The sequence below is a fragment of the Salmo salar genome, chromosome ssa17, assembly GCF_905237065.1.
Source record: "Salmo salar chromosome ssa17, Ssal_v3.1, whole genome shotgun sequence".
Lineage (NCBI taxonomy): Eukaryota > Metazoa > Chordata > Actinopteri > Salmoniformes > Salmonidae > Salmo > Salmo salar.
In genome coordinates, this window is record NC_059458.1 from 17,103,460 (window position 1) to 17,127,307 (window position 23,848).

Below are 23,848 nucleotides of genomic sequence, written 5' to 3' on the forward strand. Positions count from 1 at the left end.
ACTAAAAGAAAGGCCTGGGTTGTGCAAGGTCGGAGGACAGTGAAGAAGGTGGTCAACAGGTGCATCACTTGCAAGAAGCAAAGAGCCCGGCTGTGCCAGCAAGTGATGAGCGCTCTTCCTCAGGAACGTACCAGTAGAGCGAACCCATTCGAGTATACTACACTAGACCTCTTTGGACCCTTTGAAGTGAGGGACGCTGTTAAGAAAATAACCAAGAAAAAGGTCTGGGGAGTCGTGTATTGCTGCATGACTTCCAGAGCCGTCCATGCTGATCTCATCGACGACCAGTCTTCTGAGAGCTTTCTTCAGGCCTACTCCCGGTTCACTGCTCTGAGGGGGCATCCCAAAAAGCTACGGTCAGACAGAGGCACAAACTTCTTGGGAACCAGGCCTGCTCTGAGAGAGCTACACAAGCACCTGGCCTGTTTGCAGAAGGCATCTGTTGAAGACAAGGCTGCCAGAAATAGCACAGAGTGGCAATGGGACTTTCATCCTGCAGACTCGCCACACAGGAATGGAGCAGCAGAGGCAGCTGTCAAGCTCCTTAAAAGAGCTCTTAACAGTCTTGGCGGAACAACTGGCTGCTACACCTGGGGGGAGTTCCAGACCCTTCTCTATTCTGCAGCCAACTTGACTAATGAGCGACCCATCGACGCCAGGGCACAGGAACAAGAGGACTCAGTGGAGTACTTGACCCCCAACTCCCTTATCCTGGGGCGCACCGGACAGGGAGGTGACATACACGGAATCGACATGGAAACCCGCTCTTGGCACAGGCTGAGGGCTGTCTAGGCTGGAGTCGACAGGTTCTGGAAGAAATGGAGCGAACTGGCAGGACCAAACTTGTTCATACGACACAAGTGGCACCGAGCAGAGAGAAGTATCAAGGTTGGAGACGTAGTCTGGATTGCGGACCAGAACGCTCAGAGGGGGCAGTTCCGGCTCGGCCGGGTTGCTACAACATATCCAGACGAGAAGGGGGTTGTCCGGGATGCGGACATAACAACCTGTATGGGTCTTCCTGCTCCCATGGTTCCCAGGGCCCGGAGAAAGGACTCTACCATGCACACGTCATTCGCAGGGATGTGAGGAGGTTGGTGATCTTGATTCCTCCTGAAGACCAAGAGGAGGTAAGATAAGTCCTCGCCATGGGTACCCAAAGACTGTGACTCGGTGTTCTTTGCTTAGCTAGCGGGTAACCCTGGGAGGCAACTGAGTGCTTCGAGGGCAAACCTACACTCAGCAGGAGGAAAGGTGGTGGAGCCTACCTCCTTAGTTAATACATGTTTGTAAATGCCTACAAAGACTGGACTTTAGTTTGAAATTCTCACTGAGAGACTCAAGAGACTGTGCCCTCCTTCGATCTTCGATCAGTCGGCCAAGTGGGAGGTGTTGAGATTTCTAGCTCACTCTGGAAAAGAAAAAAAAAATAGATAAATAGATAAAAGAGAAGCAAATGGGTCTGATGTGTTCAATTAAATGGGGAACGAGTGATTTCTTTAAGTTTCTTAGATGCTCAGATATGTTACGTTATGTGCGCATGCGCAGCTTCACTAGAGACTTAAATTACAGCACCTGGTAATCACTTCACCGTAGACAATCATCAGGAGCACACAGCCCGTTGGTATGTAACTGCGAACTACTCAGTCTAGCATTGATGTTTAAGTCACTTATATGTTTGTGCACTGAACGTTTACCTCACTATGTCGGTGTTAGTTGGCCGGGAGTAACTTGTAGCTCGCTGGGTGCGGTAGCTCAGCGAACCAGATGCTATATAGCATTAGGCTATTATTATCAGCCTTTTCGGAGGGCTAAATAACGAAAATCCGAACAATATCCTTACAGAAAATGTACAATAATAAGCTTTCCTTTAACTTTCTCATGCTCGTACATGTACGCAGCCTCTATTACTGAGCAGTGTGTGAGAGACTGTTGTTTCTTTCCAAGTTCCACATGCAGTGTATACTGTATAACTCTTTATGCATTCAAATTTTTATGCAAATCACTGTTGAGGAATTTAGAAGAGGAACTTCCCTCTGGCTTCCCTTCTTTGTTTTAGCTGTCTCTGGCCTAATCTGGAATAGTGTCCACTTTGTAGCAGGCTTTACTTACAATAAAGTCACAATAGTTTGTAAGTGTTTTTTTGAGCGTTGGCATCTTATCATGCACACAGGTGGTTAAATAGCTGTATAGTGAATGCCTCAGGTGGGGAAAGAGGGGAGTACAACCATATCAAAGTACGTCTTCTATTATGAAAAACAATGGATAACCAATCCCATTATCAATTACAAATATTTTATTCGAAAATATATTTTACAAAGGAAGTGATGGAATTTAGATTTAGTTGTTTAGCGAATAGTGAACAGATTTCATTGGGGTTGAATTAGTAGCCTATATCTTTATATGTATCAACCCGGTGTTGTCATGGAAATTGATATTGAGCCAACATACAACAGATGGCATGTGAAATCCATGGCATCGTATCAACACACTAGCTTGCAGGAGTGCATAACTTGTACTTTTTTTTAGGCCTAACTTAGTGGAAATAATTGGACAGCAGTTGTACCAAGGTTATTTTGCTGGACATGCTGGGTAAGTGTTTCCCATACCATTATACTGTACAGTTGGGGCGCATCCTTCCACTACCTAGCTCTGTTCGCCCTGCCTAAAAGTATTTGACTTCAATTGTTTTCAATTGAAAAGATCTGTGAATAAGAGGCCCTGGATGTTGGTGTGGGGGGCCTAGGAATGGGGAATGACTGTTTTTGTACAGTACCCAAAACTTCCAATGCACACACACATACACACACACACTTTTGCCTGGCTCTGGACCCAGACCAGATATTATTACTAACATTCCACCCCAAATCCAGGCCTGCGTCTCAGGTTAAAGCTTCAGCAGGAATTCCACTATTCCACTGACGTCATCGTAGTCCCCTATATGGAAGTGGGAGACTTGTCCAGTTAAAGTTAGGTCAGCACAATACCTATGTGTGATCTGAGACACTATAAAATGTGCATTACCGATGTACATAGTTCCTTTTCAATCGTCCAATAAGATAACCACAAAGTACAGTGGGAATTATCAAGTAACTATTATGTGTCATGCTGCCAGTCCAGTCTCTCTTTTTCCTGTATAATTGCTTTACATTTCTAGGAGTTTTCAAAGCTAAATCTGATGCTTTCCATTCTTACTCCCTTCAAGGAAAGAACACAGTGAAAATGTATCAATATATTATTTTCTCTGTCTCTCATTGTACAGTATTAGCATACCCATGGCAGGAAAGTCCGGCATGCCATTTTCTGATTGGGGGCACCAACGCCGAGGAAAACAGCCCACCAACGAGAGGACCGCCTGCAGGGACAGCTGCCGTGCCATTCAAATTAACTGAGGACATTTCTGCTCATCATGACTCTCTGTGTGTGTGTGTGTGTGTGTGTGTGTGTGTGTGTGTGTGTGTGTGTGTGTGTGTGTGTGTGTAAAAAAGAGAGAGAGAGCGATGGAGAAAGAGTCAGGGGGAAGCATAGGGATTTTGACCGATTGAAAATTGATGCAGACAGTTTGTTTTTCCAACGTGCTGATTATCCAGCAGCTGGAGCATGAACACAGTGAAAAATGTTACTTTTCATCACCCTTTCAGTGTTCTTTCATCACTCTTTGTAGTGCCATCTGAGGCCACTGGCTCGTTCCCTTGTTTTCGGGGGTAGGCGTTCAAATGGGCCTTTTCTTCTGGGAGGCCTGAGTGGAACACATTCATCACATGGGCTCCAATCTCTCGCTCTCTCTCTTTTCACTTTTGGCCTCTCTTTTCTCTTGCTCTTTTCCTCTCTCACCCCAGGTAGCACATTTGGTTCCTTGAAAGTTGTGGGAATTAAGCCATGAGTTTCCTGACCATTAAAATGTTTTCTAAACGTTCTGAGAACGGAAGTGAAAATGTCACCTGTTCTGGGAGCGTACATTTTTAGGTTGCATGGAGGTTCTGAGAGCATTTTTCCATGGTTCACTGAAAGTTTTCCTGGGAAATTATAGCTTATTTGACCTTTAATAACACTGCTAGCATAATTTGGGTTAACTGTTTTGAACTCCAAGCACAGATAGAAATTGAATTGATTAGGCATTAATCATGCAAACCTTTTTTTATTATTTTTTTTATCGTAGCATGGTGTCTGTGAGACTCAAACCTATGATCTTCTGTTCTCTATCCATGGAATCAGTCCACGGCGCCACCAGGATGGAGCTAGCATGACATGTTCTTTTTTTTACTCAAAGCTGTTCATTTGAGTCTATTTAAACAGACTCTATTTCAAAGGAAACAAGCACTCACTAAAATCAACACACCTGAACACAAGATAGAGGATAGAGAGAGTGTAATGAATACTCAGGGAGAAAAAGGTGTAGATTCACGCGCAGAGCGCGGCAGATGTTTATTAAGCCTTCGCAGAAGGCAGGAATCGTGTTCGCAGGCAGGTAATGGTCAAACACAGGTAGGAAGTCAAAAACAAACAATACCTCACAACCATACAAACAGAAAGAACTGAACTAAATAGGGAGCTGATGAGATCAGGTGAGATACGAACACAGGTGAAAACAATGAACAAATATGAAAGACAGGGCTACGTTCAAGAACACGACGAAACAGGGCTACGTTCAAGAACACAAAGAAAAAGAACGTTGACTAAGAAAAGAAAAGCAGAACCTTACAGAGAGTTTTGTTGATGCTAAGAATAGAATGTATGTTTTTAAATAACATTCTTAGAACGTTTTTTTGAACGTTACTCGTGTTTTCCAAATGTTCCCGAGAACATGCCTTTAAACAGAACCTTGAGGAAACCTGCAGAAAACGTTATGCTTAAGTACTGGAATTCCCACAGAAGAACGTTGTTTCTTAATGTTATCCGATTGTTATGAGTTTAAATAGAATCACGAGGAAACCTGTAGAAAACATTATGCTGAAGGACTGAAATTCCCACAGAAGAATGTTGTTTCTTAACGTTTCTTAGAACCATGAGGAAACCTGTAGGAAACGTTATGGGAAGGTTGTATGCAAAATAACTATAGGACAACCACGCTCTCACCAAGCTCTAAGAAACATATGGTTCTCAGAACGTTATATGCTAGCTGGAGCTTTGCTCTTTCCAACTCCAACTCCAACACAACTCCAACATTCATCTTCTGCACGTCTATCACTCCAGTGTTTAATTGCTAAATTGTAATTATTTCGCCACTATGGCTTATTTATTGCCTTACCTCCCTTATCTTACCTCATTTGCACACACTGTGTATAGACTTTTGTTCTCTATTGTGTTATTGACTGGTTGTTTGTTTATTCCATGTGTAACTCTGTGATGTTGTTTGTGTCGCACTGCTTTGCTTTATCTTGGCCAGGTCGCAGTTGTAAATGAGAACTTGTTCTCAACTAGCCTACCTGGTTAAATAAAGGTGAAATAAAAACATTTACTCTCTCTCTTGCCCCCTCTCTCTACTCTCACTGCCCCTGTCTAGTTCTTTAGAGTGTTAGCACACAAACAGCCATATTAGGATGTGAAAGAACATGACCTTTTATCTGCACAGGAATTTCTCAATTCAGCTCCTTATCTCCCAGTACTCAGAGTGTAGATGATAACAGATCCTTCTGGCTGGCGACAAGAGGCAGCGCTGTGTTTCAGTGAGAGGGGAGGAGAAGAAAGGAGAGGGGGATAGAGAGGGAGAGAGAAAGTAGAGAGAGAGAGAGAGTTAGAAAAGAGAAAGCGAGTGAGGGAGATGGATAGATATTATTCCATTAGGTACGAAACCAAGGAAAAGAGATCACGGGAGGGGTCTGAGCCTGCATTTCATGCCAAAACCTTGTCCCCTTCCTTCTTTCCTCCCTCCTCTTCACAGATCTGATAGGACAGGTTAGGTCAAAGCAACATGGACGGAATTAGGTAGATCTAAACAGTGAGGAAACTCTCTTGTCATTGTCCAAACAAACAACATTCCTACATTCTTCCAGCTATAATGCACGTTTTACCATATCAGCAGTGTTGTAACCCACAGCCCCAGAAATAAAACCTCCGTTTACATCGTTACAAGTAGGCTGAGTCCCAAATGGCACCCTATTCCCTATATAGTGCACTACTTTTGAGGACACCGCCATGGTAGCCCACTGTCCCTGAAATGGACAGGTTGTACAGATCCGTTTGTCGACTTTCAGAATAATAAGGACGGCCCACATTCTTTAGCTCTGACTTCATTGTTTAAACCTACAGTGATTGGTTTAAAGTTTAGACATGTGAGCCCCACTCTATACTAGCTTAGAGAAAAATCTTGGTGCGACGCGTGCCACAGCAGCTGTTATTTTGTAGTGCAGTCGTAAGCAGCAGATTATGCTTCCCCAAAACATGTTTGGATTAGAGGGGGAGCATTATGCTGAAACCATGAGGCAGCATTTCACTTCAAAACGCTGTCCCCTTCTTTTTCACCTTCACATACCTGAAAGGATTGGATGGGTTTAACCTGTTAATGATGATGGTGACGGTCTCTGGTACAATATTACTGAAATGGTGTACTGTGGCCATCACAAATGTTCTCTTGCATTTCATGAACATGTTATATTGAATGAAGGTGCAACCAAACCTAGTCACTTTTATGCAGTAGCCTATCTTTATTCACAAACTCCTCTCCGTGCACACGACTGAAAAGTAAACACAAAAGGGAGAAGGAGGAGGAAGAAGAGGAGGATTGGAGGGAGAACTGAAAACACTAGACCTGATGGCCGACCATTGTCCACTTCTGCATTCACCGCTGCAGAGGAAGTAGGAGCAATGACCTCCTTTCACGATGATGAACGCCACGGGTCCTCTACTACCCAGAACCCCTTGTGCTACAGCAGGCGGTCGAGCTACAGGAAGTGTGAGCTAGAGGGTCATACGGCGTGAATAATTCAGATGGACTGACCACAGGGTACACAGAGATGTGTCCTTCATGTTTCCTGTTTGTTGCTTGTCAGCAGATGGACTGTAGTTTGAGTTAGGTTAAAGGGTGGTGTTTTGCTGTGTTAGAGTGGATTGCAGGATTGCAATATTCTGAGGCCTGGACCCTAGTCATGTGATGGACACTATTTAATAAACCCTTAGTGCAGCTTCAAAGTTAGAACCCTCCCTCAGATAAGTCAGTAAGGTAATAGAGGAGGAAATGGCAGACGCAGACAATGGAGTGTCTCTCGTATGTCCTGTGCAGACGGGCTGATTCTCTCACATGGTCATGTGAAGAAAGGCTGGCTGGTGTATTGCACTGCCAGAATTTGGGTTCGCACAGGAAATGGTGTCAGAGTAGCTCAGCAGAGTAGTGTGTGTGTGTGTCCTATTGTACCTTGTACCATATCACTTTTATTTTCACTCTCTTAAAACTTTGGTGCACAACTCTTGTCCTCGAGACACAGCCACAGTCTGTTAAAACAGACCTGGGAAAACAGGTGTGTGCGCTCTCTGGCTAAGCAGGGCCATTAATTGGTCAATTAAGAGCCAGAGGGAAACTAAACCCAGCGGGACTTTGGCACTCGCGCACTTAAGTTGTGCCCCCCTGCCTTAAACCATCCTACCCCCTCCTATCCCTTAGGTCAGTCTGCCAGTAAAGACACAACTTCAAAGCTATCGCTATTAACCTAGTTGACGGCTCCGAGGTCAAGAATCTTTGAGGTCAAGAATCTTTCTTAGGGTATGCAGTGACCTAACCCGAAGCCATGTTATGACATAAAACACACTGTAATTCTTGTGCTCTTTAAGATGCCAGATCCTGATAGCGCAGGCTATGTTATTCTTAAGTCCTAGGCTGGGCAGATGCCCCTTGGTCAGGCTTGGGTTGATAGCATTAGTTAGCATAGCATTAGTAGCCTAAGTTCGTCTTCGTTTGATAACAACCTGCTGTGGAATTTTGGCTCTCTGGAGCTTCCTTCCTTCCTCTCCGCCATTATGCTAAATATGGCCTGGGCTTGCCACATATGCTGAAATATGAAGCTATATGTGTGTGTGTGTGTGTGTGTGTGTGTGTGTGTGTGTGTGTTCACTATGTTTTCCCTGCTGACTATGAGATAGATGACATTATTGTTTCTTTCTCTCCCCCCTCCTTTTTGTTCCTCTGTCCTGCATTTTTACAAGTTCTGTATAATGTAACTCTGTTATACTGGCCAGGGAGATAGTGAACCTTTGCACTGCTCAGAGAAAACTGTTCTGTTTTTTCCCCTTTTCAACTCTGCAGCCAGCTGCTCTGTTTCACTACCTTTCATTGTGTGAGTAAAGAACGTCAACAAGAAATAGACATGTTTTTATTTTGGGCAGAGTTTGCATTTACACTTAAAAAACGGAGAGTGTTGACTGGGTTTGGGGAAAAGCGGCCCTACAACTAGTCTTGCACAACGTGGGTCTGTAGTAGGATATTTAGAAAGATACTACTTCAAAATTGTGTTGTGCTTGAGCAGTTTTTCTCTTGTTATGTCAGTCACTGACAGTCATTCAATTAGCCTTGTCAGCTAACAATGTTTTGATTGGTAAGTTAGTCTAGCCAGCTATCTAAACTTGTAGTAATCATGGCCGAATACAAACCGCATGGCATGATTTGATTTGATTGATTTGATTTTACATCCAGGGGGCCAACATTGATTTTGTTAGTCACTCTCACTCAAAAAAAACCTCAAATATCATTAACATGGCATAAGTCATGGTAAAATGTGTAGAATTGTAGATAATTGGCTCTAAAACTGCTAAAATTACTCTCCGCCCCATGGCAAAATGTGTAGAATTTCAGAAAACTTGCTTTAAAACTGCAACATGCTACTGTGGTTGGTGGTTGCATTACAACAAATATATATATATATATATATATATATATATATATATATATATATATATATATATATATATATACATATATATATATATATATATATATATATACATATATATATATATATATATATATATATATATATACACACACATACATACATACACACACACTTGAAGTCGGAAGTTTACATACACTTAGTTTGGGGTAATAAAAACTTGTTTTCAACCACTCCACAAATTTCTTGTTAACAAACTATAGTTTTGGCAAGTCGGTTAGGACATCTACTTTGTGCATGACACAAGTAATTTTTCCAACAATTGTTTACAGACAGATTATTTCACTTATAATTCACTGTATCAAAATTCCAGTGGGTCAGAAGTTTACATACACTAAGTTGACTATGCCTTTAAACAGCTTGGAAAATTCCAGAAAATTATGTAATTGCTTTAGAAGCTTCTGATAGGCTAATTGACATCATCTGAGTCAATTGGAGGTGCACTTGCGGATGTATTTCAAGGCCTACCTTCAAACTCAGTGCCTCTTTACTTGACATCATGGGAAAATCAAAAGAAATCAGCCAAGACCTCAGAAATAAATGTGTAGACCAACACAAGTCTGGTTCATCCTTGGGAGCAATTTCTAAACGCCTGAAGGTACCACATTCATCTGTACAAACAATAGTATAAACACCATGGGTATAGTATAAACACCATGGGACCACACAGCCATCATACCACTCAGGATGGAGACGCGTTCTGTCTCCTAGAGATGAACGTACTTTGGTGCGAAAAGTACAAATCAATCGCAGAACAACCGCAAAGGACCATGTGAAGATGCTGGAGGAAACAGGTACAAAGGTATCTATATCCACAATAAAACGAGTCCTCCTATATCGACATAACCTTCAAGAGAGCGAGAGTTGCACCCCTTCTGAAAAAACCTACACTCGATCCCTCCGATGTCAACAACTACAGACCAGTATCCCTTCTTTCTTTTCTCTCCAAAACTCTTGAACGTGCCGTCCTTGGCCAGCTCTCCTGCTATCTCTCTCAGAATGACCTTCTTGATCCTAATCAGTCAGGTTTCAAGACTGGGCATTCAACTGAGACTGCTCTTCTCTGTGTCACGGAGGCTCTCCGCACTGCTAAAGCTAACTCTCTCTCCTCTGCTCTCATCCTTCTAGACCTATCTGCTGCCTTTGATACTGTGAACCATCAGATCCTCCGCTCCACCATCTCCGAGTTGGGCATCTCCGGCGCGGCCCACGCTTGGATTGCGTCCTACCTGACAGGTCGCTCCTACCAGGTGGCGTGGCGAGAATCTGTCTCCGCACCATGCGCTCTCACCACTGGTGTCCCCCAGGGCTCTGTTCTAGGCCCTCTCCTATTCTCGCTACACACCAAGTCACTTGGCTCTGTCATATCCTCACATGGTCTCTCCTATCATTGCTATGCAGATGACACACAATTAATCTTCTCCTTTCCCCCTTCTGATAACCAGGCGGCGAATCACATCTCTGCATGTCTGTCAGACATATCAGTGTGGATGACGGATCACCAGCTCAAGCTGAACCTCGGCAAGACGGAGCTGCTCTTCCTCCCGGGGAAGGACTGCCCGTTCCATGATCTCGCCATCACGGTTGACAACTCCCTTGTGTCCTCCTCCCAGAGTGCTAAGGACCTTGGCGTGATCCTGGACAACACCCTGTCGTTCTCCACTAACATCAAGGCGGTGACCCGATCCTGTAGGTTCATGCTCTACAACATTCGCAGAGTACGACCCTGCCTCACACAGGAAGCGGCGCAGGTCCTAATCCAGGCACTTGTCATCTCCCGTCTGGATTACTGCAACTCGCTGTTGGCTGGGCTCCCTGCCTGTGCCATTAAACCCCTACAACTCATCCAGAACGCCGCAGCCCGTCTGGTGTTCAACCTTCCCAAGTTCTCTCACGTCACCCCGCTCCTCCGCTCTCTCCACTGGCTTCCAGTTGAAGCTCGCATCCGCTACAAGACCATGGTGATTGCCTACGGAGCTGTGAAGGGAACGGCACCTCCATACCTTCAGGCTCTGATCAGGCCCTACACCCAAACAAGGGCACTGCGTTCATCCACCACTGGCCTGCTGGCCCCCCTACCTCTGAGGAAGCACAGTTCCCGCTCAGCCCAGTCAAAACTGTTCGCTGCTCTGGCACCCCAATGGTGGAACAAGCTCCCTCACGACGCCAGGACAGCGGAGTCAATCACCACCTTCCGGAGACACCTGAAACCCCACCTCTTTAAGGAATACCTAGGATAGGATAAAGTAATCCTTCTAACCCCCCCTTAAAAGATTTAGATGCACTATTGTAAAGTGGTTGTTCCACTGGATATCATAAGGTGAATGCACCATTTTGTAAGTCGCTCTGGATAAGAGCGTCTGCTAAATGACTTAAATGTAAATGTAAATGTAATAACCTGAAAGGCCGCTCAGCAAGGAAGAAGCCACTGCTCCAAAATCGCCATAAAAAAGCCAGACTATGGTTTGCAACTGCACATGGGGAAAAAGATCATACTTTTTGGAGAAATGTCCTCTGGTCTGATGAAACAAAAATAGAACTGTTTGGCCATAATGACCATTGCTATGTTTGGAGGAAAAAGGGGGACGCTTGCAAGCCGAAGAACACCATCCCAATCGTGAAGCACGGGGTGGCAGCATCATGTTGTGGGGTGCTTTGCTGCAGGAGGGACTGGTGCACTTCACAAAATAGATGGCATCATGAGGGAGGAAAATTATGTGGATATATTGAAGCAACATCTCAAGACATCAGTCAGGAAGTCAAAGCTTGGTTGCAAATGAGTCTTCCAAATGGACAGTGACCCCAAGCATACTTCCAAAGTTGTGGCAAAATGGCTTAAGGACAACAAAGTCAAGGTATTGGAGTGGCCATCACAAAGCCCTGACATCAATCCTATAGAAAATTTGTAGGCAGAACTAAAAAAGCGTGTGCGAGCAAGGAGGCCTACAAACCTGACTCAGTTACACCAGATCTGTCAGGAGGAATGGGCCAAAATTCACCCAACTTATTGTGGGAAGCTTGTGGAAGGCTACCCAAAACGTTTGACCCAAGTTAAACAATTTAAAGGCAATGCTACCAAATACTAATTGAGTGTATGTAAACTTCTGACCCACTGGGAATGTGATGAAATAAATAAAAGATTAAATAAATCACTCTCTCTACTATTATTCTGGCATTTCACATTCTTAAAATAAAGTGGTGATCCTAACTGACCTAAGACAGGGAATTTTTACATTTACATTTTAGTCATTTAGCAGACGCTCTTATCCAGAGCGACTTGCATACATTTCAATTAATTTCATACATTATTCTTTTTTTCCCCCCGTACTGCCCCCCCGTGGGAAACAAACCCACAACCCTGGCGTTGCAAACACCATTGCAAACACCATGCTCTACCAACTGAGCCACAGGGAGGCCAGTTTTAACAGGATTAAATGTCAGGAATTGTGAAAAACGGAGTTTAAATGTATTTGGCTGAATAGTTTGTAAACTATCATATGATCTGCCTAGTCTAACTAGTTTATATGTAGGCTACTATAGATCTGCATTAACACTTCTCCTTAAACATGAGATGTTGATTTCTCACTTGATTATCACAGTTCCTGTTTGGCGATGAGGTGAGTTTGCATGTGAAATGTTCACAGGGAAGTGAGTGAGAGAGGCTTCTCTAAATGAAACTTGTCACTTCTACGCGACTCCATTGAAATTGGCAAAGTGACAGACAACTGATGGTTGTGCTAATGAGGGGAGAGATCAGAGATCAGACAAAACTTCATAACTGGCTCTGGTGTTTACAGTTCCAGACACTGATCTCAGTCCAGAGATATGCAAGAGAAGTGAGGATTGGTACAGTAGGCCGACATCCTACCAATACTGTACATCCAAACCCATTGTCCCATCTACTCAAAACCAACCCCAACAACATGTCTGATTGTCTAAGTTGAACACGTGTTCTTTCTGTTTACTAGTCCTTTTCGGAGACAGACGGCCTTAACACTGGGTCAGAGGTTAACTATCTATACATTTGTGAAAGAAATTGAAGAGGTTACTGGTTGTAGATGGTGAGATGTGAAGTGTATTTGGATGTCCTCCTGAGTTGTTTTATAACCCCAGAGGACTAAACTCCCCTTAACACACCCACACCCACACACAAGCTGTGTTTGGTAGGCCTGGTGCAGGAGTGGAACATCTTTGAGGGTCCTTCCTCAATACACTCAGGGAAGAGAGAGTAAGAGGGCTCTCCTCTTTGTTTATGCCTTTGCCACATAAGCAAGCAGGATTATAATGTGCTCATAGAGTGGCTAGGAGGTGTGTGTGCGGATGGAGTTGCATTGAAGACAAGCCAAACAACCTCGCTGCGACATACCCACGAAACAAAGCTCCTCCCTACTACACACCCAATTGACGATTGGCCCAAGAAGCTACATCAAAAACTGAAGTACCAGTCCAACTGAAAGTACTTTCCCCACCTCTGTTTTTCCCTCTCTCTCATTCTCCCTTTTTCTCTCCCTTCATACTCACTCCCCTTGTTTTCCAAAACACTATTTTACCCCCTCCCTATCCACTATCTTTCTTCTCTTATTTCACTGTACCAGCCCTGTTAAGTCACGTGACTGTCTACTGTTTTTTCCTTTCTTCTTCTTGCATGTTTGTCTATCATGCATGGATCTGCCTATGGAGAGGAGGAGAGGAGGGGCGCTGGGAGTATAACAGGGGCCCAAGGAATGCACAGTTGGGAAATCTGCAGGGGAGGAAGAGTGGGGGAGGGAGGGCTCAGGGTGCTGAGAGATGGAGGGAGGGGGCAGTTGAGTAGCGTCCTACACACACCACAGGCCAAAGAATCCTCACTGTGGGATATCTGGTATTCATGCGAAATCAGGCAATGTAAATCATTACCATAAAAGAGAAGGGGTGGGGGGGCGGGCAAAACAGACAGCAGTACAGCACATTCAGCCTTTGTCCTGTCCTCTTGGGAAAAGTAATATATATACAGTACCAGTCAAAAGTTTGGACACACCTACTCATTCAAGGGATTTTCTTTATTTTTACTATTTTACATTGTAGAATAATAGTGAAGACATCAAAACTATTGAATAACACATATGGAATCATGTAGTAACCAAAAAAAGTGTTAAACAAATCAAAATATATTTTAGATTCTTTATAGTAGCCACTCTTTTCCTTGATGACAGCTTTGCAAACTCTTGGCATTCTCTCAACCAGCTTCATCTGGAATGCTTTTCCAACAGTCTTGAAGGAGTTCCCACATATGCTGAGCACTTTTTGGCTGCTTTTTCTTCACTCTACGGTCCAACTTATCCCAAACCATCTCAATTGGGTTAAGGTCGGGTGATTGTGGAGGCCTGGTCATCTGATGCAGCACTCCATCACTCTCCTTCATGGTCAAATAGCCCTTACACAGCCTGGAGGTGTGTTGGGTCATTGTCCTGTTGAAAAAACAAACGATAGTCCCACTAAGCGCAAAACAGATGGGATGGCAAATCGATGCAGAATGCTGTGGTAGCCATGCTGTGCCTTGAATTCAAAATAAATCACAGACAGTGTCACCAGCAAAGCACCCCCAAACCATCACACCTTCTCCTCCATGCTTCATGGTGGGAACCACACATGCGGAGATCATCCGTTCACCTACTCTGCGAATCACGAAGACACTAAAAATGTCACATTTGGACTCATCAGATCAAAGGACAGTTTTCCCACCAATCTGATGTCCTTCGCTTGTGTTTCTTGGCCCAAACAAGTCTCTTCTTCTTATTGGTGTCCTTTAGTGGTGGTTTCTTTGCAACAATTCGACCATGAAGGCCAGATTCACGCAGTCTCCTTTGAACAGTTGATGTTGAGATGTGCCAGTTACCTGAACTCTGTGAAGCATTTATTTGGGCTGCAATTTCTGAGGCTGGTAACTAATGAACTTATCCTCTGCAGCAGAGGGAACTCTGGGTCTTCCTTTCCTGTGGCGGTCCTCATGAGAGCCAGTTTCATCTTAGCGCTTGATAGTTTTTGCGACTGCACTTGAAGAAACGTTCAAAGTTCTTGACATTTTCCAGATTGACTGACCTTCATGTCTTAAAGTAATAATGGACTGTTGTTTCTCTTTGCTTATTTGAGCTGTTCTTGCCATAATATGAACTTGGTATTCTACCAAATAGGGCTATCTTCAGTATTCCACCCCTACTTTGTCACAACACAACTGATTGGCTCAAACGCATTAAGAAGGAAATAAATTCCCCAAATTAACTTTTAACAAGGCACACCTGTTAATTGAAATTCATTCCAGGTGACTACCTCATGAAGCTGGTTGAGAGAATGGCAAGTGTGTGCAAAGCTGTCATCAAGGCAAAGGGTGGCTACTTTGAACAATCTAAAATAAAAAATATATTTTGATTTGTTTAACACTTTTTTGGTTAATACATGATTCCATATGTGTTATTTCATAGTTTTGATGTCTTCACTATTACTCAACAATGTAAAAAAGAGTAAAAATAAAGAAAAACCCTTGAATGAGTAGGTGTGTCCAAACTTTAGACTGGTACTGTGTTTCCAGGCAGATACTTTTCAATCGGTATATTCTACAGTCGTCATACACAGCTTCATGCATCTAATGCAAATATAATATTATCCAATAGCTCCTGCAGAATATACATTTTGTAACACCTTTACGTGTGCAAATTGTGATATGTTCAAATACACTGCCCACAAAAAGTATTTGAAGTCCAAAAAACACACCCCCTACCTGTACATATCATGAGTATAAAATGTGCTTGCATTCTAAAGTGACTAAAGTAACGGGCCAATTCAAACCATAATACACCAACCATGTTGCTTGTAGTGGAATAGTTTATGACACACAGGGTGTGACCATACAAAACAAAGTGCCACTGTCAGACCTCTTATCAGACCTTGGTTATCCATCACACTTGTGTACACACAGTTAAATACGTAAATGTGTTACCACAACTGATAAAGTTCCTTCTATGTCACACCCTTCCCTTGGAATACATATGAGGCTGGACTTCCTGTTCTCTTCAAGTTAGGAGAAGTGAAGGTTGTGTAGTAAGAGTAACGGTTTAGAGCGTTGGACCAGTAACCGAAAGGTCGCTGATTCAAATCCCAGAGGCTACGTGGTGAAAAAAAAATCTGCCGATGTGCCCTTGAGCAAGGCACTTAGCCCTAATTACTCCTGTAAGAGTGTCTGTTATATGACTAAAATGTAATGAATGTAAGCGATTGAGTGTGGGAAAAGTATTGATGCAATTTGCAGCAACAGTAGACTGGGTGTCTGTTGAAACAATAAGGGTGCCTGTGGTCTCACTACGGTTGGAGTATGCAAAATAAACAGATGCCTGATAGTGTTGGTGAACACAATACACACAGTACCAGTCAGATTCCGCCCCTAAAGCATTTCATTCATACCGCATCACAGTGACCATGAACCAACCGTAAACCTCCAGATACATCATATGACGAGCAGGGTCAGGCATTGGAGGCATGACCTTTTTTTTTGGTCCGATTTTATACATTTCTTCAAACAATATAAAACAAACACACGCGAACAACAGCATACAGACGCACACATCAACGACATCACACCTACTCACACCCCACGCCCATCTCTAGCACCCACATCAACCTCTGCCACATGGTCTGAAACTACACCGTTTTGTTTCTCTCTAACGCCCACGCACTTTCAACATTTAGATAATAAAGCATTTGACCTTTCCATTTTATTAACGATGAAGGATTTGGTTGATTTCTCATTTTTAAGTATACGTTTCTTCAAGATGATTGACGAGAAAAGTACTATCCAAGCCCTCAGGCATTGGAGTAATTACTAACTTCATTTGCAGGCCCTTTTGGACTTATGTTTAGATAGATATCGCTAAGCATTGTGGACGGATGTGGGCGATTGTGTCTATAAGGACCCTGGTGGGCTGCGGCTTCCCGTGAGACCAATCATCTCTCCGATGTGAGTTCATGGGAAAACAATGTGATGAGTCACCACATTGGCAAATAGTAAATAGGACAGCCGATCGGGTGGACATGTGTTAAAAACCACAGCAGTGGCTGAGCAGAAACATCATCAACATTTTCCTTCCCAGAAAATACCTTACCGTGATCAGAAGCCTACGGTGAGCAGGATGGATCAAAATACATAATTCAAACAATGTGAGAGTGGCAGAGATCAATACTTTCGCTAGTAAGTGCAATCATTCCCATTCACTTGACAATGGAAAGGCAGTAAGCATCTGTATATATGCATTCAGTCAAGGGAGTAATGGAATATGTTAATCAAGTGTGCAGCGCACTTGAAATGAGTCATACTTTCACCCAGATTTCCCATGGACCGTTTTGATATCGTCATCTGAAATATGAATCATGCTGTAGAGCAGGGGTACTCAACTCTTACACTACGAGGTCCAGAGCCTGCTGGTTTTCTGTTCTGCCTGATAATTAATTGCACACACCTGGTGTCACAGGTACAAATCACTCCCTGATTAGAGGGGAAGAATGGAAAAAAATGCAGTGGAACTGGCTTTGAGGTCCAGAGTTGAGTTTGAGGGCTGTAGAGCCTCAATGCATCTTAATACAAGCGGAAAGCAGACACAGCAGGAAAAAATAAATAAAAACGCAACACACTGTACCAGTTATTGCACGGTCGGAACTAGAAGCACAAGCATTTGGCTACACTCGCATTAACATCTGCTAACCATGTGTATGTGACCAATAAAATTTGATTTGATTTAATAACAACAAAGTAGGACAGGAGATATCTCCTCTCAGCTATTTCTAGATGAAAAACAACCGTCACTTATCAGACCAACTGAAACATCACCCCAGCTCAGACATAACAGTCCATAGTTTAGTCTCGCTGGATGTTTGTCGAGTCTCATCTACTGAGGCATGGGAGTTTGGGGGGGGGAATGTCAAACATACAGTAACCGATATGTTGGTCCAATAGTATCTTGAGGTGATGTACTCGTGTCTCGTGAGACTCTTTGTTAGTAAACACACAGATGCGTAGAGTTCAGGCTAGGCGAGGCAAGGGTGAATCCCTTGTGGGATAACAAAATCTGTCACACACCCTAACCCACCCCCTCCCCATCCCTGTTCTCCGTCTGCTCTCAAGGTCACTGTGCGTGCGTGCGTTTATGCGCACGCTTGTGTGTGTTGGCCGGGACAGTCAGCCTCCCCCTCCCTTCCGGTACACTGTGTTGTCTGCAATACTGACTGAATCCATCTCTCCAGTCTCCACCGACAGACTGATGCAGAGATGATGCAGTTATAGCACTGCTGTAAGTGAGTCTAATGTGAACTGGCTTAACAGACACCGTGACACATTCATCATAGACACAATCCTTTCACTAGATGTGATTAACAAATAACATAAATCATTTTCAGAATAAGTGGCATTTAAAAACAAAGTATGACTACTGTATGAGTACTTAGCAAGATGGCAGCAGGGAGAAAATGAAACAGTGGGAGGTACCTTGGAGCAGGCAATGGTAATATTTGGGTGTAAGTGATGGGGGCTTGGGGACTGGCCACATTCCTTTTCTACCTGCTCATTCTGTATGAGAATCTTCATACTTTAAAACAAGTTCCCTCCTTATGAGGTGTCAAGCAGAGACGTTGGATGTGGTTGTGTGCGATGGAGGAGGAGACAATGTGACAAAGCACATTACGCTGTCACGTCTATCTGATCAAATCAGAAGGCAGAGAGCGCCTCCTTGTGGCCATAACACATGTGAGCGTCATCATCATCATCATCATCATCACTACCATCTGGTAAAATTCCATTCCCACTTACAAGGAACGCACCGAGTGCAGGGAGGACAGACTGCGGCAGCGGGCCAAGCAAATGATTCAATAAGCTCCAAAGGAGCCTGGTGCGGGTTTTTAGGAAGTCCAGTCATTCCTGGTTGCAGTTAGATCAGCACACTGGGGCCAGTCGTTGTTGTGGTAGGCCTACAGCTGGTTTTCCCCTTGACTAATCAACAGACCAACCTGACTCCACCCATCTCCTTCCCCATACTGTAGCATGATAAGGGTGAGTTTAACGTGTTCTGAGAATTACATTTTATTCCCCACTGATCCTTTGTATTTAAAAAAAAGTATTCACACACAACCTCTGTATACCTGTATACCTGCTGTAAACAGTAAATAGGCCTAAACATATAGGAGTGGCAAGATTTTGTGAGAAGATTATGAGTATTGTAACTATCACCTGAAAGTAGGCTTTCAGAGAAAAGGTCACCTTGTATTCATCAAATTAAAAATAGAGCTAAATCCTCACAACACAAGAGCTCACTATACCAATTACAGGTTCCCAATACCTTTACTCTGCTTACTTTCTATGGCCAATGGGTGTAGCGCTAGAGCAGGGATTCCCAAATTTGGTCCTGGGGCCCCCCCTTGGGGCACCTTTTGGTGTTTGCCCTAACACTACACAGTTAATTCAAATAACCAACTCATCATCAAGCTTTTAATATTTGAATCAACTGTGTAGTGCTATGGCAAAAACCAAAACGTGCACCCAGGGAGGGCCCCAGGACCGAGTTTGGGAATCCCTGCTGTAGAGCATAACTGCTTGAATATAAAACATCTATTTTTCTTCAATGCAAACCACAATGTCATGGCAAAACAATGCCAAAGGTTGAAGCCAGTGTGATTTTGTTATTTTTATTTATTTATTTTACTATTTTCGTTTTTGTTCTTTTTGTTCTTTTACATTTACAAGTCAGTGTTTACATACAACACATTCTCTGTTAACGGACTAAATGCATTGTGCATAGCTGCTTATGCAATATAGCCTAGGTAAGTTATACCATTAAACACACTGCCCATTCAATAATAAAGGTTAAATAAAATAAATAAAATTGATAACATATGAATAATATAATATATGCCACATAACCTTTATCCTGGATAACTTTACAAGGTAAATGTTTGTGTTGCATTTGTATTGGCAGACAAATACCTGTAGGTTTATAGTTAGAGCAGTATGCCTTACTAAGGTGTGACATTGTACAGGTTTACTGTAAGATGCCACACAAACATTTATGCAACACAAATATTTACCTTCCTTCTTTATGTCATACCAAACAGAGAATAGCTCAAACCCCATTCATCTAACACCGATCCTCATGCCTATTCTACTTTAGCCATTCTACCATTTGCTTGGCGGCAAACTTGCTAGCCACAATTTCACAACCCAGATGGCATGTGCCCATTTCCACAGTTCTCCCTCAATTTGCTAACTTTATTACATAACATAATGTTATTCCATTTCACAACTGACAGACTTGCCTCCTCTTGCTTGTATACTTCTTTTTTCTTAGCTTTCATTCATTGGCTGCATTGCAGAAAAAGTAACTGGTTTCAGCACTAGTGCTTGAGAGCATGCTCCAACATGTCATCTCCTGTCCACAAACAACTCCACAACAAACACTATTATGGTTGACCAAGGTGTGACCTCAAAATAATACTTTAAAAGAATGTGATATGGGTAGAAATGGCTTTATTTATATAATATTAATTATTATTATTTAGTTGCTACCGGAAAAGTTTTTCATCCTAGCCTACAATATATTTTCTATAATGGAAATGTAAACGTACATGGCAAAAAGTCACATGGGCATTATTACGATCAAAGATGTTCTATTATATTGACAAGATAGTCGAGTGAACGCTCTAACAATGGAAATACTTTTCCTCAGACTTGGAAGCAGGCGGGAGGAGTCACGATCAGGTGGGACCCTTCTAGCCAATGAGAGGGCAGATACAGGCGTGTGACCAGACAAAACTCTGAAATAAAATCGTGTTTTTTTTGCCGAAATTCCATGTGCGTCCACTTATATCAATACATTCGCAACAAAATAACAATTACGAAACTTATATTCGATCAATTAAGATTCACGTAGCAAATTATATATGAATTATTTTGTTTTAGCAAATTCAACACTCTCATTGACCATATAAAAATGTCTCACTTCGTGTATTATTTTCGTAGACAGATTTTGGGCTGAGTAAATCCTCTCGCGTAGCCTCTTCCTCTGTGCTACAATGTTGCAACAAGTGACAGTTGGACACCGCAAAACAAAACAAATATGGCGGCTGACCGCTCAAGAACTGCAATTCGATTCGAGTGGTAGGCTGCGCTGTATTTTCGAACCGAAAAGGGGTATGAATAACGTTTAGTGCTTTTAAATTATATTTGGTGTGATAGAATTTAGCTAACATATTGCATCAAAGCTTCCGTTTCCCAACATACATTTTAGTGTAGCCTGTCCCGACGTGCATTGGCTGCATTTTAGAATCTGGTTTCAAAATTCTGTTGAAAATGTGTCTGCCACACTTCAAAGCATTGCATAAAAAAAAGTATTAACTGCAGAAATGTTTGTAGGCCCAAGGGTTTCCAATGCCAATATCAAACAAAATGTCTTGACGCTACAAAAGCTGTAGCCTAAACGCATTTACTTATCAATGTCTTTCTCCCGCCACAGTCTCTAAGAATATGACCACCATGGACACAAAACAGATCACTCATCATGCTCTTCAAATGGACAAATTTAACAGGGCGGGTAACTATGACAACATTATGCCTCTCCTGACCGCCCTTGATAATGCCTGTGTGACTTGTGAGCAGCTGCAAGGCACAGACATCGTCAGGGTCCTTTACAGACTCCTCAAAACCTGCTCAGACAATTCAGTGAAAAAAACAGCCAAGCAACTGTTGTCAAAATGGAAGAAACTCTACAGTCACCCCTATCACATCTCAAAGGAGAAGGGAAGTGAAGAAGAATTCACTGTCATTGGAGAGAGTATGCTGGCTGATAAAGCGTGTCTGGCAGACAGAGGTGGCCTAGCTGCTGGTGATGCTAGTAAACCAGTGGAGTTGGGTGTGTCTTGTGAACATGCGGTTTTCCATACTGGGTCAGAGGACAGAACACTCACAAATGGGACCAAGTGTGGGAGAGCTAAGGGAGAAGGGGTGTCATCGTGGCAGGCAGCTGGTGATTCGTCTTCGGGGTCAATTTTGCCCACCCTCTCAAAGCAGTCAGAAACTCCTGCCACCACTTCCCTGGATAACCCTCCCCTCTGTAAGGATTCCTTTGATTTGGGTTTGAGGACAAAGTGCATCCAGCTCCTCCTTGGTGCCCTCGGTCCAGAAACTTCCAAGGAAGCCGAGGGGAAGACTGCAGATCTGGCCCGCGTCATAGAGGTGCACATCCACGCGCTGCACCGTGCAAACCAGGCCAAATACAAGGCCTGCATCAGGAGTAAGGTGGCCAACCTAAGGAACCCCAAAAACGGCCACCTTCGGTGTGGTCTCCTGGGCGGCAGCCTGGGGCCGGAAGTCTTCGCCGGGATGTCTGTGGAGGAGATGGCCAACGAGGAGCTCCAGCGGCTGAGGGAGGAGTACTCATCGCGGGGGGTGAGCGAGAGGCAGCTACCCCAGGGGGTGGAGGGGACGCCCACCCAGAAGCTGCGGTGCAGGCGGTGCGAGGGTTCGGACTGCAGAGTGACGCAGGTGTCCCGGGGCACGCTGTTTCTGCCGGCGTGGGTCCGCCAGGCCACCGCAGACACGGATGCCATGACCTTTGTGACCTGTAGCAGGTGTGGGGAGCAGTGGTACCACAGCGGCTGGGTGTGCCTCTGATAGGCCATCCTCACCACACCACATGTAAAATGCCTGCTTTGTTTTTGTCGAGATTCTGTTGAAATGGCTTTGCCCTATCAAACTGAACAATGTCATGTTTTAATCACAGAAATAAAGGGACATTTTACCACATGATTATACATTACATTGTCATTAAACTTGCTGCGCTACATACTGTAATACAAATGTGGTTATCTTTCTTTTACTATTTCTCATTCTGGCATTAATAGGTAATGTGTGTTTATCATGGGGTCTTTCTGTTAGAACAGAAGATGTAGTCCCTATGTTGACATTTCAGTTGAGCTGCAGATTAAGACCCATGTGGCCTTCCTGTGGCCATGTGACGCTGTGAGCAGCACAAGGAGCATGTGACCCATTAATCAGCCCAAGATACAGCTCCGGCAGGGTCATGTCTAGAAGGGATACAGTTTATGTCAAATTGATGTCAAAAGTACATTTTTATTTTAGCTAACCCTTTTCCTAACCTAAAGTATCCTAAACTGCTATGTTAATTCTCCTAACCTGCTGCGTAAATTCTCGTAACCTGCTACGAAAAGTCAATTTTGAGATAAGCTGTACCCCATCTAGACAAAACCCTCCGTCCGGAGGCTTGCTGATCTCCCATGATCCCTCACTTTCTAGCCCACAGCCAGTGCTAATGACTCAGGATCCCATCATTGTGATGACAATGAAGTCTTAGTATTCCAGAAAGATCCATGCTAGTTGGACAAAGTTGGCTAAATTAGCTATTCTCTGTAGGCAGGGATAGGGGTTCAGGAATATATGGAATGGTAGCAGTATTTTGTTTTACATAAGATTATAATAAATGGTTATATTGTTAAAGAATGTTAAAGTTATATTGTTAAATGGGTATATCTTTCATTGAAATGGCCATTGAACAGTAGGAAATGTAAGATTATTGTATATGATTTGTTCTCATCAGTGTTTTTGTAATGTGTCTGTACATTACAGAGATATCTGTATCGGAGTCATTGGAGATAACATTCTGTTTTATCAACTGAATTAAGTTTGTGTTTCACTATCAGTATGTCATGTGTATTTTCAAGGAGTGTCTTTTCCAAAGTCCATGCAGTTCCCTATCTTATTGATAGTCTCCCTGTTTATAGCCTTTAACTTTTCAATCATTGTCTGACAACTTTCTTTCTTTGAGACACACACACATGCTCAGGCAGTATGTGTGTACTGTGCATGGTGGTACTTACAAACATAGACACACCTTCACAATCATTCACATTCACACTGTTTGATACATTGTGTGTGCAGGCTT

The 23,848-nt window shown here is 43.3% G+C and overlaps 1 protein-coding gene across 1 annotated transcript; it reads left to right on the top strand.

Moving 5' to 3' along the window:
• The first annotated feature begins 20,798 nt into the window (after nucleotides 1-20,798).
• Nucleotides 20,799-23,605, top strand: tceanc (transcription elongation factor A N-terminal and central domain containing). Its single transcript, XM_014151719.2, has 2 exons — nucleotides 20,799-21,081; nucleotides 21,404-23,605. Exons 1-2 carry the CDS (start codon nucleotides 20,964-20,966, stop codon nucleotides 22,558-22,560), a joined length of 1,275 nt encoding a protein of 424 aa, XP_014007194.1. The 5' UTR covers nucleotides 20,799-20,963; the 3' UTR covers nucleotides 22,561-23,605.
• Nucleotides 23,606-23,848: the final 243 nt, after the last annotated feature.